Raw genomic sequence first — 20,112 nt, 5'->3', positions numbered from 1 at the left:
TCCACCTTTACCCCACTGCCTTGTGCGATCTGTATCCTTCAGGTATCCTTCCACTGCTGCCGATGCCATTTGTCAGTGGCATCGGGAGCTGAAGACTCCTTTAAAAATGCGGTAAAGGGAGACTTCTACTCTGGTTTTGAGTGATTTATGACGTGCTGGTGTGTGCTCACTCTGCTGTGGTTTTACAGTGTTTTGCTCGAAGAACATCAAAGCCTCCAAAGTTGTCAGAGCAAACCACACAGGACAGAAGCATCTCACACGTGTAACTGAGTGCTTTATATGACTGCTTTCACTCCAGTTAAAGGCATCTTTAGGTCATTCTTTAAAGCTGCAGAGACAGTAACATAAAATATTAAATGGGATCAAGGACAAGCTTTAGAAATGAGATATTAGATAAAACTCACACTCTGACAAGTTTGTTGTGTACGAAGCAGTTTTTAATTTATGCACAGTAACACAAGCAAACATGTAAAAAGAGTTAGTTGCAACTGAACCATTGAATTACCTAATACTTGCTTATACACTCAGAACAGAAATATCTCAACTTGATGAATGAATTTCATCTTATAGGAAATGGGTAGCGCTCCAGTTGGGGAGAGTAGTATCTGCTACGCACCTGTAGAGCAAATGCCATAAACATCCTGCTCTCACAAATTACATATTTAACTCAGAAGCCAAAGGAAGAGCGAACACTATCAAAATTCAAAAAACAGTATTTTTTTTTTTACAAAAAATATAAAAAGTACGGTGACAAACACTGAACTTGATGCAGGCTGATATGAATACTGCTCATTATTTGTCAGAATGCACATAAACTTTTTTCTTTTCAAAAGGAAATGTTTTATTCTTTAAACACTTGAGACACTTAATAAATGTATTTAGAAAAAACTACAGACATAGGCTTTAAACTTAACATCCTGTACAAAACACATATACCTTTGAAAGCAAAAAAAGCAACAAAAAGAAAAAGTTTAATCACTGCTAGCTGCAAGAGCCTGTAACAGAGAAAAAAAGTGGACAAACTTGACCACAGGCTTGAAATATCTACATCCTGATTCTACGACTGGGGGTGGATATTGATTCATGTGGAGGTTGCTGCAGCAGTAAATGGTCATCAGACTCCACAGTCTTTGTTTTAATGACTTCCAAAACCAGTCCTGAACCTAATATCAGCAACAACAAAAAAAAATAAAAATGCTGTTTACAAGTCCCCTGACCCTGGAATGCGATCAACCATGCAAAAATGAAACAGCATGGTAGAGAAAACATCAGATGAAGTCATGCAAAGCATTTTTTGTGGTTATTCCCCATCATTACAAATACAGGTCTGTTTTAGAGGCGTCACAGGAAAGTTAAAAGGGGATCACATTTCCCCAGTCTCTTTGAGTCGAGTTCTTATTTTTCCCTTTCATTTTGTCCACATTGGGGAATCCAGTGGTCCGTTTCTCAGATAGAGTCAAAGTAAGATTTGCCCCCCAAAAATGAGCTTTCCAAGTGTACCCCAAGGCACCTGAGAGAAAGTGGGCTCTTCCATCTGTTGGCAACTGTGTGTCTGTTTTCATTACATACCAGCTGCCATAGAGTCTGGGTGGGAATATCCCACGCATGGTGTCACGAATCTCAATACAAAGCACAAAGAAAAAAAGAATACAGTCAACATGATGATAGGGTTTGTGTCCCCGCTATGGTATGGAGTCCGAACTGCTGAACTGAAGCTTAATAGTCATCGTAGGTGTTGAGGTCGGTGAAGTATGCGTTGGTATACGTCTTCCCGGCAAGCTGTGGGTTGAAGTACTTATTTCTTTCCTCCAGAATCAGATTGTTTTTGTTGAAGGCCTGTGGAATATAAAAAAATAAAAAGAAAGGGAGAGGACTCAGTACAGACTTATTTGTGACACACAGATCAAGTGATTATTCAGCCCAGATGGCAAGGTAAAAGCAAATCCATCTAGCCCAAAAAAAAAAAAAAAAAGGAGCAACACAAATCAATGGGAGGCCATTCAGTGAATGAAACATACATTTCACAGAGCAAGGTCAAAGTATTTGCAAACAGGCTGGAAAAATGATAAGCCACCACAGGGCTGAATTATTTTGATGCACGTCCGTATGTCCACCTCTGTCACCTCTAATACCCAGCATCAGCAGTTTTTATGGCCCCCCAATTGTTGGTCCTCTAGGACAATCTAAACCATAAAAATCGATCAAGTGAGAGTCTCTTTTCTGTTAAACAATAAGGAAGAGCCATGGGGGCATCTTCTATGTCCCTGCGTGACATAGTAAACATGGAATGAGCTTCTGATGTGGTGCTCAATACAACATCAGCAATTTGGCAAATTGATACGTTCAATACAGTCTGCTGCAGAGAGTGTGTGCTGGGAGTCCCTTGGGGCAGTGTAATTGAACACTTGATGATGCAGCATTTGCTGTTGATGGATGTTTCCAACTGACACTGTTAGGGAACGAGGGTGCTGGACAAAAACTCATATATTTTGCTTCTTTCCCATTATGTGATTTGCACAAAAAGGGAATGTAATCAACACTCCCTCAGCCCCGGAGACAGTTATGTGTCTCTGTAGGTGGCCCCATGGCTGCTTCTAAACAGCTGTGCTACGGTGCTTGTTAGCATCATCTACTTTGTCTCCTTGCCTTAAACCTCTTTAATTGGCCGAAGAATGATTACATTTGAGTTTCTGGTTCGGTAAACAAAATGTGCTTGAACTAGGAAGTGGCATTAGTGATAGAGAGGTAACACAGGAGCATAATAAAACAGCATCACAATGGATTTTCTTTCTTAACCCATCAAATTAAGCCATCAAGAAAAGGACAAAACAAGAAAGACAAACATGGAAAAAAAACATGCAAATGGAGGCACTTGTTGAAAGACAAAAATAAGGGAGGGATACACTGCCTTCTCACAAGCCGGGAGGGAGAAGTGGAGGGTGGGGTGGGGGATGAAGGGGTCTCAACAGAGAAAGAAACTAGAGTGTGTACTCCAACCTGCCACACACAGGAAGTGCCACAGGAAGTGGAAGGGCGGGGCACGTTGGGGAAGAGGAAGTAGTAGTGGGGTCAAAGAGTTGTTGGGGGAGGGGGGTCAAGAGGCGAGATGTTGTAGAGGTCAGAGGTTAGTAGAAAATCTCCAGGCCGCGCATGGACACCCCCATGTTAGCAGAGAGAGGTTGGTGCATGGCGGGGTCGTCCAAGGGCAAGAGTACCGACACATCTGGCTGCAAGGAGGAGAGGAATGGGCAAGAGTCATCCTCAAAGAAACCCTCAGGCCATATTCTGTCTTACAGGAAGCCTGGAAATACGATCAATTGTACATAAAACTGCAGTGGCATGGTGGCTTAGGTTTGTGATCATAAACTACACTGCTGGAAATACTCCAGTTGGCCAAGAAACCAATATGAAGGGTATCTGGGATACATTGTGCACAATAATGACTCATCAACATCAAGATTTGAGCCAAAAACTTTCAAATATGGCATCAGGTGTTCATCATTCATCCCTATAAATGCTCAAAAGGGGCATATTACAGTTTTGCACACTTAGTTGATTGAAAATTCACATCGACATCCAAACGGTTTAGGCTCAGTGAATGAGGGTTGGAGGCAGAATGTGCTTTTGGAAAATTAGACAGTGTTCATTTGTAATGCAGCTCCTTTTGTTTTTTCACATGGTCTGTCTTTATTCATATCCACCTCTATTTGCCATAAGACTAACTGAATTATGCTCTATGCTCCTGACTCTAATTGCATGACAGATGAATGCTGTTCACACCTTATTCCACAATGAAATTACAGTTGGAGGCATTTGCTTCGAGCCAAAGGGTCTGTTCTCACTCTCTGGCAATTTTACAAAACACTTTCATAACTAATCAGTAGTTTTTTCAAATAGAGATCCAGGTGTTTACTTAGTTTATAATATATGACTGATACTGAAAATTCCTCTGACAGGCCATCAAACACAAACGAAAAGAAAACCTGACGGAAAAAACTGCTGATTTTTCAGCATTGCAGTGAAGTCATGTTATAACACCAAGCTGAGTTTCAAAACAGTGACTGTCCAATCATAGCCTCAGCAATCTCCAGGCACTGCCAACCTTTCAAGATTTGGATATCTCTAGATTTGATGTGGTGTGTATGGGGCTGTAGAAAAGTGGTAGCCAGATTTTATAAAGTTTGGAGGGTGGTTTTTCTTTCTAGAAAGTCCAAAACCGAAAACAGACAAGCAAAAGTGTGAGGAAACTGTGATGTTTTTCTGCTCTGACATAGTTACAAACTTCAGTGTGTGTCTATCAGCGTGCTACCTACAAGCACCTCCACTGTGGTACATGCTTGATTGTAGGTTACCCACTGAACAACGAGACATGTCATACTGTGCACCTGTCTCAATAGACATATGGTTAATTTCTAATTTATAAAGTTATAAATAACAAGTCTTATAGCCTAACTCTAACCATAACCCGTCAGCATTAGCTAGCTGCTAACCAAAGTGTTGACACAGTATGTGTTTTGCCTGGGACATAGCCTACTGCTTTATCCTCAGTCTTTTGGCGCCATAGCATGGATAAAACACTGGAATCATTAAAAAGTCAGCCTGATAAACAAACATTAAGCAAACATTAGTTTAGTAAGCTAGCTGCAGTAGCAACAGCTAATAATAGCTAGCAAGAAATGAGAGCCAGGTTGTTTTTCTTAAAGAAAAGTTTTGAAAAGCAGTTTGAAGAATAGATACTACAAATTTTAAAAAGTAAATTAGCCACTGTTATTATTGTGAAATGCATATGCATATGCAAGAATGTCGTAGCAACAGTAACTACAGTAAGCACAGGTTATTGTAGCTTCTCTGCATCTCTGATCTTTGCATGGATGTATTACTAGACCAGGATTCCGGACTGAAAATAGCGCCCTATTCATTCACCTGGCGCTTACGCCAAAAGGTTTATGGGCTCCTGGGTTTACTTCCGTGATAAGCTGCTCGTGTTTCTACTGCTGGCCCCGCTTGCGAGTTCCTTCTCGGCTCATATACTTTACATTGGGATGACGTCAAAGGTTTTTAATCACTTTTCCAGTCCTTGGGTTAAAAAAATCAAAATATATAGAATCATAATCAAACTTGTTTGCTGCAGGTGTCCTGTTAACATTTTCACAGACGTTTCTTTTAAAATGGTGGTCTAATGGAGAAAATTCTTATCACGCCTCAGGATAATTTTTCGCTGCAGTACCGCAAGTAACCACTGGAAGAAATGGCTGAAAGGCTGAGTGGTGGTGCCCTATACAGGTACTAATAAATCATCAATGGATTTATGCCATGTAGCCTGGCAATAGCTGCTTATCAGCAGGAAGACCAATAGGTACAAGAGCCTTTAAGTGGCCAGCTAGTGTCAGACTATCTGAATATTTTGAGGCAAATTATTATATTGGTGTAAAATAATGCAAGCAGAATCATTACTTCTGAAGCCCATTTTTAGGCGAGAAAAATGCATGGATTTTAAAGTGATTGCAAAGGTTTTTTAATACAGAAAACTGGGAATAATTGGGGAAAAAAACAGCTGGGACATGGAGTAGCTGTGGACAAGCACTAATCACCAGCTTAGCCTGGCACTAAAGGCCTGATGTATCAGTGGATAAGAGGCTGTTTGTACCATGAGAGTAGCTGGATCTCTGTCAGTGGCTCTGGTGCATCTGGCTGTCTGTACCTTAGGATGCAATCATGACAAACAGAGAACATGTCTAAGCAGGAAAATGTGCAGATTCAGAGCATCTTCTCTGATTAACTACCCACACACCAACAAGTAATTGCAATAGTATGTTATGAGAAAGCAGTGTATGACCACTGACACAGAACAAAGTCACACACTGAGACAAAGAAGAGCACACGGAGAAAAGATGTACGCACAGCTGCCTATCTGTTACACGGCTAGAGAGTGTCACTGCATGACAGGAGGTGGTGTGACAGTGAGAGTCATGCAGTAAGAACTATATTTAATCACAACTGACACCGGAGGAAGAGGCAAACCGTTGCTCACTGACTGGAGGCGGGGCTGTGACATCAATTGATTAAGTCAAACAGTAAGGAAATGAAACATTTTTGTTACACATCCGGACATCAGTCAGGCGTGACCTGCAATGAACCCCAGTGCAAACCTGTCCACAGACCTTGATAGCTTCCACTGAGTCGTATTTGTCCAGTTTGTTGATGTGATTGGTGATGCTGGTGTTGAGTGGGGCGGCTGAAATGGGATGGATGACGGTGGCGTCATGCGACTGCTGCTGGTAGCGCTGGCAGTACGAGTAGACCAGCAGGGTGACCAGACAGCCGAGGATGGAGCTGCTGAGCCCCACGGCGATCATGTGGAAGAGGTTGAAGTCTGAAAGAGGAAAGGGAGGGGGAGAAGGAGAAAGGAGGTAAGTCTCTCAAGTGCGAGGGGTAATTGAAGCTAGAATTCATATGGTAACGATGGCGTATTCTGCAATAAAAAAAGAATTTTTTTTTCTTTGTTCTTTATGCCCTTTTTGTTATTTTTGTGGGCTAGTGGGACCTATTGTATATAACAAATGGAAGATGTGTAAGTGCCCTGTTAATATATGACATTAGCATGCAGTTTTCATCTAGATATTGTACACTGCCAATATAATTACAGCAATAATTTGTTCTCAGTTGTCAAATATAAATACAACCTATTTTTCCTTCAAAAATGGCCAATTTACATTTATATTCTTCTGTGCGACTACTTGTTGTGTCATTGTCAAGTGTCTGTTGCCAGCCAAAAAGAGTAAAATATATAATAAATTATAAACATATATATTTATACTGATACATTAAGCAATCAGCTTGATTAATATGCAATTTTCTGCCCAAAAAATGGTAGTCGGATATAATAATTGGTATGCGGCATATGGTTTCTGTCTTATTAATGCAGTATCCCTACTGAACATTGTGTTTCGTGGAAAGATACATAAATCAGCTTAAATATAAATTTATGAAATACAGGTCGAAGCACTTCCCTCAACAGGATTTTATTTATGTTCAAGGAAATGTATAGGAGAGAACAATGTTTATTTTTTATTGCCCTGAGCACACTACAGAACTCCAACAACAGCCTCCAACAAGCTAAATGATGATGGGAAGAGCAGCCTGCAGCCTGTGTAAGAGGCAAAACTCAGGGCACATAGGGTCTCTAAAGCCTCGCTTCTCCTCATGTAGCTTATTGCTGTGGGCGCAGGGTGCTTGTCTAAGGTAACTTAGATGAGTCTTTTTGCATTTTAATCAACTCAGAGCACTCTTGTATCAGGATTGTTGCGGCTGGGCAGTGAGACAACACTATTATTATTTAATTACTAAAGTGATTGTATTGATTCACTTTGTGGTGATTAAACAGTTTTGGTCATTCACCATGGTAAGTTCTCAGTCCTACAATTTTATTGTATAGATTAAGTTTCCTGATAAACTATCTGCAGCGCTACATAAAGTATAAAAGCACAAGACAACAACAGAAGTTGTTTACTGTGCTGTCCTTAAGATGACGTTGTTCTTTTTGGGAGGAAATGATGGACTGGAATGAACTCAGATCAACATTTTTCTTAAATGTATCTTCCGTGTGCGGCACTGAAAAGTTATCTGATAGCCAAAGATACTGTACAGGTCCAACACCAGGATTTATCCTCCCCTCTTTCTCTTACCTCCACAGCGCCTCTCCTCCTGACTGGAACGTGCAATCGAGACTTCTGACAAAGGGAAAGAAACAGCAAAAGGCAGCAGAATTAGGGCCAAAAACCTTTTATGCACACACCCCTGTTGGCATGACAAATTGCACCCTAGAAGGTGAGTGTGGAGCTGTACTCAATATGGAACAGATTATCATAAAAACTCCGCTAGCTAATCGCGTCTGTGGCACCTGGAGTGGTTCATGAAAAGTATCAGCTCTCATTAAAGGAAATGAAGTACAAGACATATCTAATGAACCTTAATGGACTACCTTTCCCATTAAAGGGGATGGATGATAAGGTATAAAGGCAAATGGGTAATTCTATAAAGACATGTGAAGGGTTTAACTATTATATCCCTGCTAATTATTTCAGAAAGGTTACACATTTATGTTTCAATCAAATGTTTATTTTAATCTAATAATTAATGATCCCTGAAGTTAAGAACCCAGGGGTGGATCATTTTTTAACAAATTTACAAAGATTTTATAGCAGTTTCAATGTCTGCAGTGATCAAGTGTTAATCACATACGCACCCTTTGTTAAAGGGAGGAGTTTTAATGATCACTGTAGCGCAGATCAATGTCTAGGATGTCTTGCATTTCAGGCTGTCAATTGGGAGATGCCAGTCTAAGAACATATCAATACTAATTATGTTTGTGTAATATAGTATGTATACATAGGACATCACATACACACATTTTAGAAAGACTTTCTGAACTTACTGTTGCTCAGAAAGAGTTAATTTAAAAAACTGTTTAACCCTGGACACTTATTGACTTATTGTAGCTTAGCAACTGTAACTGTAGATATGCCACAGGCTGTAGTAAGTGCGATTTGTGGCATTTAAGCATTTTAGATGTTTTGCTGAAGAGAGGGCGGTCTGACCTTTTCGGAAAGCCGGGTAGGGAAGGGGAGGGTCTGTTATTTTAAGTCTGTTTTCATTTCAGCCTTTTTTTGAAGATTTATTATATCTTACAAAAAGAGATAATTACAAAACTCAAAAAGATGGCTTTCTTGTGCGGCACAGGACAAAGAGGTGCGTTTTACATGCAGCGGATCATCAACCCTGTCTCTATATCAGTGCTTTATATTCCTCATCGCCATCAAACAAGGAGCACCGATTAAAAAAACCCAATACACGTGAATCTAAATAGCTATTGCTGATTGAATGTCTCCAGTAAAAACAGGCAGCTCGAAAGGCATAGCAAAAGCAAGGTGGGCAGGCAGGGGTTAGTGAACAGTCAATTCCGGTGGGTGGAATCAATAAAGTTGATTTCATCATGTCTTACCAGTTCTATAAAAAACATATCTTGTTAACAAACAACAGAAAAGCTGTCGAAGACACAGTAATGACATGGATACCAGAAAATAGTTGTAAATAAATAAAAATGCTTGTATAAGAAAACAGCACACAGGAGCCATTTTCCTCTTTCCTTCCAACATAAAAAAAAGCAAGACTGCTGGTGTAAGTGCTTTTTAGATGACCTGACAAGACTCTTCGACTCATAATGCAACTAATATAGCAGCAGGGTTGTTGGAATAAGCAGGAGGCTACCCTTAAGTGCTGCGCCCGCAGTTCACGCCCTGGTGTAATCACCTGTCGCACTCAGGAGTCCTTGAGCAAGACACTAATCCCAACCATCCCCCAAAAGGGCTGCCCTGTCCCTGAACCTGACCTCCGACCTGAGACGAGTCCCTTAGAGGGCTCACTAACGTATCTCATTATCACAGGATTCTCGGAAAATGAACTGAATTACCGCTGTGGGCATATGGCGGTGGGTGGTGCAGAATGAGTGTGTGGTTAAAGTTAAGTCATGCATGGGAGTCCAAGACATTACAGTAGAGGAGAAGCTTGTATGTGCGCACGTAGACGTCTATATAAATGTGTGTGTGTGTGCGCAGGTGTATGTGTGTAGGTGTGTATCACCTGGTATAAGATTGGAGTCAGGGGAGCATGGCCTGTTCTCACTGTTGTTTCCCGAGCACTGGTTTCCAGTGGGAAATAGGACATCACAGTGACGCACACGCATCTGGGCCCCATTAGAGTCACAGTGGGACCACTGTGACCAGCTGGACCAGCTCTCTGAAAAAGGCAATAACAGTAAATCTCACAGAATGTCCAGTATGCATCCACATATGTGTGTGCTTGTATGAACTGTGTGCTTCCTGTGCCTATTAGTCATGCATGAGTGTATAGAAAATAAGTAATGAACCTGCGATGGATTGCTGCCCGAGTGTGAGCCCTAAGCTGCTTATCACTGAGGGGGTGTGTGTGGGTGTGTACCTGGACAGGATTGTGTGTTGCACAGGGCCTCCTCAGTGTGTAGACCCAGGCAGATGTCCCCTCCATAAGCTGGCGGGGGGTTGCTGCAGGTGCGCGTCCTCATGTAGTGTCCCCCTCCACACGTCACGGAGCACTTGGACCATGAAGACCAGCACGACCAGCTGCCGTCCACTAAACCAAGAGATGTCAGTGTCATATTGTTTGTGTTGATGCTAAAACACTGAATTCTAAAAGTAGTATGAACATTTTCCTGTAATTGACGTATGGCAGCAGGAAGTAGTCCCTTGATTTCACAGTTTCTTATTTACACAAAGAATATTCCCGAAAATGTGTGCTGTCATGTTTTCTAGGATTAAGGTTCCAGGTCATTTGAAAAGACAATTTCCTCTGAACATCAAGTGATTGGAAGTCATTTCAAGCCATTTCAAACGGCCATGCGTGACGCAGAAATATGAAGCAATTTGGAGATGTGTCCTTGTGTGTCTGTGAGAGAATGTTTGAAGTCAGACGATGTGTGCTTCATCCAGCTGTTACAGCAAAGGCCTGACCCCCCCCCCCGAACTCACAATCTCTCCTCTGATTAATAAAGATAAATGAAGCATCACAATCCGCTGTTGTTCCTCCCTTCATGTGGTGCCAAGTGGCAAACGTGTGAAAATTCTCAACAGCATCAGCAAACAAAGAAGACGTAAATAGATAAAAACAGGGGGAGAAGGAGATGTGAGAGAAATTAAAAGAAGGGAGGAAAAAGAGCAATAAAGGGGGGAAATCTTTTGCCCATGAATCACAACAGAGGGAGATATCCTTTGCTAATCATGTGGATAAAACCTTACTTCATTGCAGCAGAGAGAGATTACCTTTTTTAGGGACCACTTGACAATTGCTCTTAAAGACTTGACGATAGCTGGCAGCACAGTGCAGGTAATTGAAGTTGCCGATGCTTTTTTGTCATCTCAGTGTAATTTCTCTATCACAAAGCGACACATAAGTCGATTCCTGGCCCGCGATGACGGATCATCTCATTTCGGGCACAGACGCGAAGAAAACACGGATTCATTTGTTTCCAAACCAGATGGATGGTAGACATAACACTTTCTCTCTCCTTCCCCTTCATGCATTCAAAAAAGCACTGGATTAACCATAGGAGGATTACAACTGATCTAGCGGCGTGGACTGCCAACCCGAAAATAATATCTCACTTTCAGAGAGGTGCTAATTGAGTATTCATTAGTATTCACTACTACTCAAGGTGGGATGAGTCGTTTTCCTTTGGGGGACAGAAGTACAGCATTGTTCATCAATCTACTGTAGCTATGGCGCTATTACAGTCAACATCCCAGAATAGGTGTACTACGTGTTTTAGCATAGTGAGGCAGGGCTGGGACATCAAAGTACATTCACTCAACATTTAACTCAAGGGGAATATTAGTGGCAACCAAACAAAGCTGAACAAACCAAACCTGATGCTCTTAGATCCAAAATCTTCATCTGAGCCTGCAGTTGATAACAGTTTACCCTATTAGCAACTGTGCTCAAGCTGTTGGTAGCGGGATGGCATGCACTTGCACTGAATGAATTAACAGGCTGTAAAAATAGTATCCATGGCTGTGCCTTTTTTTTGTGTGTGTGGCTATGGTGTGGCAGCAGCTACGAAGATGAAGATGACGCACTCAGATCCAGGCTTTTAGTAAGATACTTAAGAAAACATCCCTGCTTGTCTGCTTGGTGCCTGTGCTGGATACCAGGTGTGCTTTATGCCAAACTAAGCACAGGATTTCCATGTAGACAGCTTACTTCCCTTGTCAGTATTCTTTTAATTAGAAAGCTTCCTCTCTCAGTCTTCCACTAGAGGAGTGTTGAAAATGCATTGTCTCTGGGCTTTTCACAACAGAATAAGGCCTCCCATTGCTGGCAGCATAATTACCCAGCAATGTAATTACATACTGCAGCGCCACAGGGATTGTCTCTTTGATTCCTGGCGTAAATTGGGGTCTTCGTCACACCTCTTATCTGCAACTGATTTCTTTGGTGGCTCCAGATGATTTGTCACTGTAATTCTTTATCCGTTAATCAAGGAAAAACATAGCGAGAGTATGGTGTAGTAGTAGTAGTGTGTTTTTATCTGTGTGAGTTAAAGAGAGAGCTAGTGGGCTAATTGACTTCTGTCCTTGTGAATGTTTTCATTTCTGTGTGTCCTCTGTTTAGTGTTGGTTTACAGTATGTGTGAAACTACCACTGGCTTGTAATTAGGGGTGGACGATATGACGATATTAGATCGTAAAGGATTAGAACGTGCTGACGATCTGCCAAAGCAGAGAGATTGTAGTATCGTCTATAGGGCAAATTCTATCCAATGCCTTTCTATGTTCTTGCACAGACCCATCAAGTTTCTTTTTCCTCAGCCAAATCCCACTATTGGCTAGTAAATCTCATGCTCGCCCAAAAGACACGACGATCAACCAATTATAGCGAACTACAGGCAGTGACAGGGTTTTCTCATTACCCACCATGTATAATTCAGAGAGTAGCAGGAAGTCATGGCTGAAAACACCGTGTCCTAACAGCACGAAAGCTTCAGACTATGGTGTCGCATTGACGCTGTCTGTCCACACGTATTCATAGAATGTGTTGAACAAGCTCTAAAATATGCGCCTTAAAAAAACAGGTATATGTCCCGTGCAACCAAGGACTCCTAATGTGTTTAACAAGGAGCGAGCGCAGAGCGCGACTTTATAGAAGCCGCCTGTCTGCCCAAAGCTGCCAAACATACACACAGTAACACAAGTTGCACACATTGGATGGGAACACGACAAACCTTGACAGCATTTTTAACAGCCTGCTGAGAATGAAACGACGAGGAGACCAACAACACTGCAGCCAGCAGAGGCAATCAGTAGCTTTCGGTAGCTTTTTGTTAAATGTCCACTTATGTCCACTACTTAGCGTAAGTTCTTTGGCATAAATGTTTTGGGATACATCTTCTCTTTTAGGGCTATCTTTTCTATCATTTCGGGATATACTTTGGTTGCACTGCACTAACTTGCAAAATAATTAAAAATCAATGTCAAAAACCGTGATAAAATTGTGATGGTGATTTTACTGTAAAAATAAATCGGGGTTATGATATTTTTGCCATATCGCCCACTCCTACTTGTCTGTAATATGTGTGCATTTCTTACCTGGACAAGGGGTGATGTTACACTCCTGATACTCCTGTGCTGCCCCCAGGCAGGTCTGACCTCCATATCTGGGCTCTGGGCTACTGCAGGTCCTCTTCCGGCTGCGGATTCCCCGGCTGCAGTCTCTGCTGCACTGGGACCAGGAACTCCAGGACGACCATCCACCATTCACTGTGTGGCCTGAGATCCTCCCGAGGCGGAGCACCTCTCCTGATGGGAATGAGACCAGTAAAAACAACTTCTAAATTATGTCACACCTGTAGTATTGTTTATTTTTCTCTGCAATTGAGACAACATTTCATTAAAACCCTGCTGCTCTGTGTAAGAAAGCGGATGATACTTGTCCTCCATCTACTGTGTAGACTACATTGTTTTTGAAGAGCAAGAAGAGTGCAGAGAGTCAATTGCAGCTCTTGAGAGCAGTTACCCTAGAGTTACTCTAAAAGCTTTAACTTGATTTGTGCTAAAAGAGCAGAGTTCGTCACATGTTTTGTGTTGTTGTTAAGTTATTTTGTGCTGCAAGGCGATTCAACAGATTTAATTAAAAATCAACTGGTGGAACACCATGTGCATACAGTGTAAAGGCTCATGGGCACTGTCTGTCTGCACTTCTGCTTGTTCACTAAACCATAGCTGATATTATACTGATGTCTTAGGCAGATGGAAACACAAAGAACATTTTTATTTAATTTAGGCTCTTCGATCCAGACTGAAATATTTCAGAAACTAATGGATGGATTGTTTCGAATTTTGCCCAGACATTCATGGTCCCAAGTGGATGAAGCAATCAATTTAAGCTATTAATTGTTGCAGCCATACATTAACGATTCACACAAAAGAATGGATCAGAAGACATAGTTCATAGACAGATCAATGGATACCACAGTGATGGTGTCAGAAATCAGCTGTACAGCTGTAATCCAACATTTCATTCGTCACAGTCTTCTTGTCATTTTCTAAAGATGGATACAGTGCGTCCTGTCAACACCCCCCCTCTCCCCCCGCCCCCCCCATCAAACAACATTGACTAATCTGTGTACATTCGTCTGGAATGAATCGAATAGAGGATTCCTAATGAAATATGAAACCCCCATGTCTATTAAACTATAATTGCTGCACGCATTAATCAGCGTCATGGAAATATGCAGAATGAGCGGAGAAAGAAAGCTTCTGGCCTTTCTGAATGAAAAGAGAGAACTCATCTGTTTGAGCAAATGATAATCACCTCCATTGGAATTACAGTCACCGTCCGAGCACTCCCCTATGATTGACTCATTCAGCAAACTGGACTATTTTCTATTTTTTTCCCAGATTGCAGTGGAAGTCTTCATTTATGTCATTCGGAACTCATTCTTCTCTTTACTGTTTTTTCTTTGTCTCTTTGCCTCTTTGTTGTTGAATCTCGATCCTGCTCGACTGTACCATGGGAAAATTTCTTTTTTTTGCCTGATTCTATAATCTCTTGATTTCTCCTCGTTATATATAGAGATATAACTTATGTTTCGCTCAAAGCCTCTCTTTATTCTTCTCTTCCTCTCTGTCTCTTCCCCATTAACCTTCTCTCGCATTTTTGTCCCCCCCCTGTCCTCCAAACTGCATCGTTGTTTTGTCAGCATGCTCTTTTCACTGACAGTTACGGCTGCTTTGTATTCTCAGGGAGACAGTATGTTTACCTAGCCCAAAATCCTCGACCTCTTCATAACTGTGGCCGACCTTGGCAGTGTACAGGCCGACTCGATCTGGCATCAAGCTGGCGTGAGTGTTGACAGGCCCGTCGAGGCTCCTGCTCTTTATCGATTCTGAGCAGGCAGTAGCACGGACAGTCCCCTACCACTGTGACCCGTAGTCTTCATCAAGCTCTCTGGAGCCCAAGAGACTGGACTGTTGCACTGCTCTAATGACAGTGGAGCGCTTTTTAACCATCCCTCTTATACATGCAAACATACACATTACAAGAGCCTAATCTCGACACACACCAATACAGGTATGCCAACACTTATGTTATTAGTGCTCACAATACACACACAGCGCCTCGACCAATTTGCTCGCTCGAGCTTTGGCCTGAGACTGCTCGGGTGTGCTGTGTGTATTGTTAATGCTACTTTGCAGGGACTGCCCTCCCGTCGCCAAAACACACAGCTTGGTGCCCTCCCTCTCAAATAGGTAGCGACTGGATCTATTGTTCCTCACAAGAACCACACACAGCCGGAGAGAATTAATCTTCGCTCTCCTGATGAGCTGGGTGGGTCCAAAGCTATGAAGGACACAGCGCAACGTCCAATAGTCCCCGCTACAAGGAAACTAGGACATGAAAAAGGTCCCCCCCTCTCTCCCCTCACTCAACCTCACACCATGCTCAAAGGCAAAGCACACTGTAAACAAACTTTAGAACCGAGAGAGAGAGTATAGATGCATGTGTGGGAAAAAGAGGAATGGGGACTCTGTGAGGCCGCACAGACACGCAATGCTGTGCAATCTAATGTGCACTATATGCAACTGTAAAGGCACTCAAACAGCGAAAATAGTGAGGAGAAAGTAAGCAAGTAAGTAAGAAATAGAGAGATAGAGGCAGAGATGGAGACGAGATGACATCTGCAAGCCGTAGAGACAACTCCGCTTGAAGACGGACAGATGTGAGAGACGGAGAGGTGGAGAAATCGCTAACCTTCAGCTGTGAAGAGATGCGCTGTCATGTGTGAACAAAGTTTTATTGACATGAAAGTTGGACCACACTGAGAGAGAATACTGGAGAAGTGCTTTTTCCAGCCTGTCTGTCCTAGATTCACAACTGCATACTTATTCCCCATTACTCTACCTCCCTCCTCCTTCTCCTCCTCCTTTTATTTTCCCTATCAGATCAGTCTCCCAATGTCTCCCTGCAATCAAATGTTTTTTACATACACTCCATATTCATATCTGAAAAATGGAAGGTTGTTTTGGAATTCTTAATGCCCTGGTTTCTGGTCACTTGGCTGCCCAAGTGATGGTTGACCCAGACACCCTCTGGAGGGATTTCCTCATGGAAGAGCTGATTAAAAGTTTGTAGGGGCGCAATTAAACCCTAACCCTGTAGATGAATAAGTGCACATGTACAGAAACACAGATGCATAAATAGCCAAGAACATGCATGCTAACCTGATAAGAGCACAGGGAGTTACTGAATGTTACAGGATCTTCCACTCACTTAAAGGCCCAACCTGCCCCTCCAGACTGTGGCGTCCCTCTGTTAAAACATCATCCCCAACTCACAGGTTTGATTGCAGAGATTTATTGGACTGAAGAGGTTTTATTCACTCTCTATGTGCAATGTTTGGACTACCTACTTCTAGCATGAGCCATACTAGTTTACTTTGTGGCATTTGCAGGATTTGCATTTGATTGCATTTAGAATATTAACTATATTCTGTTTCCATAACAACCAACATCTGACACCCAAAGTGTCAGTCAGCTGTCAAACAGAAACCTTTCAATGCACCAAACAACCAATTTCACATTATTACTTTCACATAGTTCGTGGTTATTGTTCATCTGGTGAGTTTGATTTCCTGACAATGTAACTCAGCATCGTATGATATAATTTCAAGTTTCTGACTGGCAATTTGCCCTTGAATGGGCCATCAAGGAGAGTGTTGAGAATGCCCCTCACTGCTCCAAACTGCAGCAAAAACAACAACACCACATATTTGACAATAAAATTCTATATAATATCATTCTATCCATTGCTGTGCTATTCCCTTGCGCTGATGCATCATGTTTTTATTTTTCCTCAGCTGAATCCCAATTTCTAGTCCGCCTCTTGCCCGCCCTAGAGACCAATCATAGCAAACTACAGGTAGTGATGAGGATTTCTTATTCCACATCCTGTTTGATTCAGAGAGCCAACAATGAAAACCAAACTCCCAATGTGTTTAACAAGGAGCGAGTATTGCCACTTCACAGACGCCGCCTTCTGCCCAAAGCTGCATATCACAGGCACATAGTAACACAAAGTGCTCACATCGGATGGTAACACAACAAACCATTTCAGAGTGAAACGGTGAGGAGCCCAGCCACACCACAGCCAGCAGAGGCAACAGGTCAGGTCATTGCACGAACTCGTTAAAAAATGTTCAGAAAGGTTATTTGGTCTAAATGCGTTCATTTATTATTTTAGTCATATATTTATTATATCTTTTTTTCTTTTAGGGCTATGTTTTTACATAGGGAAATAATTTGGTTGCACTGTTCAGTAACTTGCAAAATAGTTGAAAATCCGTGTAAAAATCTCTGCTAAAATCGTGATCTTGATTTTACTGAAAAAAAAATTGTGATATAATGATTACCCAGCCCTAGGTTTAGGTGTGTGTGACAACAAAGAGACACGACTGTTTGTTTAAAACAATAATGGCGCCTCCTAAAGAGATTACTGTAGATGCTGCATTAGCATTGGTAACAGTAGGTATCAGAGCTGGAGAGTATTTCTTCATTGAAAGAAGAGAAAAGAACAATACTGAAGGCTCATGGTAAAGATATTTACTCTCTTCTCCCAGCATGCTTCAGCAAGAGTTTGATAGACAGATGATTCATCCAATTACCCGCCTGGTATCCCTTTTCAAACATTTTCAAGGGACGGCTTCTCAGATGGTTCTGTGTAACAAAGCATCTGGTGCGTCAGGTTAAAATTCAACACCAGTTTCTCTTCATTTATCCCTCTTGTCAATACAGACACAGGAAATGTGCACTATATGCAACTGTAAAAGCACTCAAACAGCGAAACAAGTGAGGAGGAAGTAAGCAAGTAAGTAAGAAACAGAGAGATAGAGGCAGAGATGAGATTATCTGCCTAGGTTTAGGTTTTCACCTGTTTCTCTTCATGTATCCCTCTTGTCACTACAATCACAGCTAGCACAAAATACATGCTCCTACTGCTGGCTGTGGTGGTTGGCTTCAAGAGCGTTTTTGTCGTAATTGTAGGTGCTTTTAAAGAATAAGGCTACTCCAACAACCTGATTGTTTTGTTTTCCTACATAACGTAACCTGCTTTCATCAAAGCAACAGCCCTTTCCTTCTCCCTGGTAACTTTAAGTACCATAGCACTGCTCTCCACTCTGAGATTGCAGCCCGTCTGATCAAAATAAGCAACATAGCAGAAGGAAAACCGTTGTCAGAGCAGAGAAGACAGGAGAAGACAGGCTTGTGACTAAGTCAGAGTGAGAGCAGAAACTTTTCTTGGGTGTTGTTAATCCATCAAAAACCTGCTGTTCTGATGTTTTTAAGAGCCCAGAGCCATCATTTCACGCTGGCATGTTGAGCAAGGAGTGGCTTCCTGCCAACAAAGTCGATTTTTATACTGACATGCAGTTGTGTTTTTTTAATCACCTACACTGGTTTGATAATTTGTTGACTCTAACCAAATTCTGTGCCACTCTACACCACCTCTAGTGAGGGCAAAAGGTGAAACAGGCAGTGTGTCATTGGCACTCCAGTGGTACCATGAAAATTTGGTGTCAAGGATAATTGCAATAAGGTTGTGAACTCCATCTGACAGTAATCTGGGAGAGGGCATGGGTTACCTACTTAACTGAAGCATAACAGACACAGAGAGAGACCATATAGGGAGAAATCCTGTCAGCAGCAACTTAGTAAGAGCTATTGTATTATAAGAGCTGCAGCAATATCACAGTTAAGCCTTTCAACATCATAAATACTGAGGTGGGGACGAGCGGTCGGAAAGAGAGAGAGAGGGACAAAAGAAGAGCAAGACTTAAGTAATTTAATCAGCTATATTTCATTAATTGCAATATAATCTAAGTGCAATTGTGCATATTGTTATTACATTGTTTTTTAGAATATAAAAATGTTCTCATACTTTATGAACTCTGAAAACAACCTATATGACCGTAATGTTGTGAATGGTTGCAGGGCGGCAGTTTTAAACATGTCTATTCTATTTAAAGTCACGATGCGGTCGCATGTCTCGTTCTACGTGATCAATCTATTTAATGTTCGACGATGTGAATGTCTGTGATTATTTTTTCAGACTAACTATCACACAATCTGCCATGTTGAGAGCTTTCATTTCCCGCCTCCTGGCTTTACCTTTACCTTTACCTCCACTATCACCAGCGTCTAGACCCCAGGTGAATTGTGTTCTACCTTCTAACTTCACGTCTAATCACCAAAATCCCTCTCTATCTTTTTGAATATTGTCATACATAATCAGTCTCTCCTTATTGAGACACCTAAGGTTGTTGTATAACTTAACTCGGCTTTGTGTTCACTTATGAGCTCAACTGGTTCAGTTTCTTTCTCGATAAACAGCGAGATGTCTGCAGAAAAACAGAGAGCTGACTGTTGGGAGAGAGAGTGAGAGAGTGGGAGAGAGAAACATAAAGACAATAAGGAGACCGAAATTCTTGTCATCCCTCAGAAGCGTCCCTCAGCACCGTCTTGTGTCTACTCAGTGACTGCCCAAGACATCAATGCAGGAGAAACTAATCTGTCGCCCATGAGAAGGCCTTGGCCTTGATACTGGATCAGCTGAAGTGAAACACATCAAGCTGCTGACACTCCACTGTTTCTCCCTGGGAAAAAAAATGAAGCCATCACTCACCGGCACATGCGGGCAAAATTACAAACTCACAGCCCTCTACAGAAATGTCTCTCATCTTTCCAGTGATTTCTTTTCCCTCAGTGTATGTGCTTCAGTCTTTGTGAGATGCAAATGAACGAATGCATGATTGCAAGATGATTGAAGCTTGATTTTTACTACTGCTGTATCATAGCGTGGCTGAACTCTTAATTCATTATGTAGAGATATTGATTCAACCAGACGGGCATATCTGTTTCATAGACATATGGCTTCACAGAAATCATCGGTGTGTGTGGTGGGCTGGCCCACGGCAGTAGATAGTGACTAATAACTGAGAAATTTTTAGTTGGAGGCTGACTAATGATA

At 41.8% G+C, this 20,112-nt stretch overlaps 1 protein-coding gene across 3 annotated transcripts in view; it reads right to left on the bottom strand.

Annotated features, from left to right (window-relative positions):
* Positions 1-520: 520 nt before the first annotated feature.
* sema5a (sema domain, seven thrombospondin repeats (type 1 and type 1-like), transmembrane domain (TM) and short cytoplasmic domain, (semaphorin) 5A) overlaps positions 521-20,112 on the bottom strand; it is a 119,358-nt gene continuing 99,766 nt past the window's right edge. Inside the window, exons 17-22 of one of the 3 annotated variants that reach the window (XM_083935732.1) lie at positions 13,176-13,385; positions 9,997-10,167; positions 9,640-9,795; positions 7,686-7,730; positions 6,162-6,373; positions 521-1,836 (exon numbers count right to left, since the gene is read on the bottom strand). In XM_083935732.1, the coding sequence (XP_083791858.1) occupies positions 1,717-1,836; positions 6,162-6,373; positions 7,686-7,730; positions 9,640-9,795; positions 9,997-10,167; positions 13,176-13,385 (914 nt within the window). In that variant the 3' untranslated portion in view covers positions 521-1,716. Of the gene's footprint in view, positions 1,837-3,108; positions 3,228-6,161; positions 6,374-7,685; positions 7,731-9,639; positions 9,796-9,996; positions 10,168-13,175; positions 13,386-20,112 lie in introns of those variants that run through there. The other 2 variants (XM_083935733.1, XM_083935734.1) reach the window with 2 other exon arrangements.

The sequence above is a fragment of the Echiichthys vipera genome (assembly GCF_963691815.1).
Source record: "Echiichthys vipera genome assembly, chromosome: 21".
NCBI classification, from domain to species: domain Eukaryota; kingdom Metazoa; phylum Chordata; class Actinopteri; order Perciformes; family Trachinidae; genus Echiichthys; species Echiichthys vipera.
This window is presented reverse-complemented; position numbering and strand designations above follow the sequence as displayed.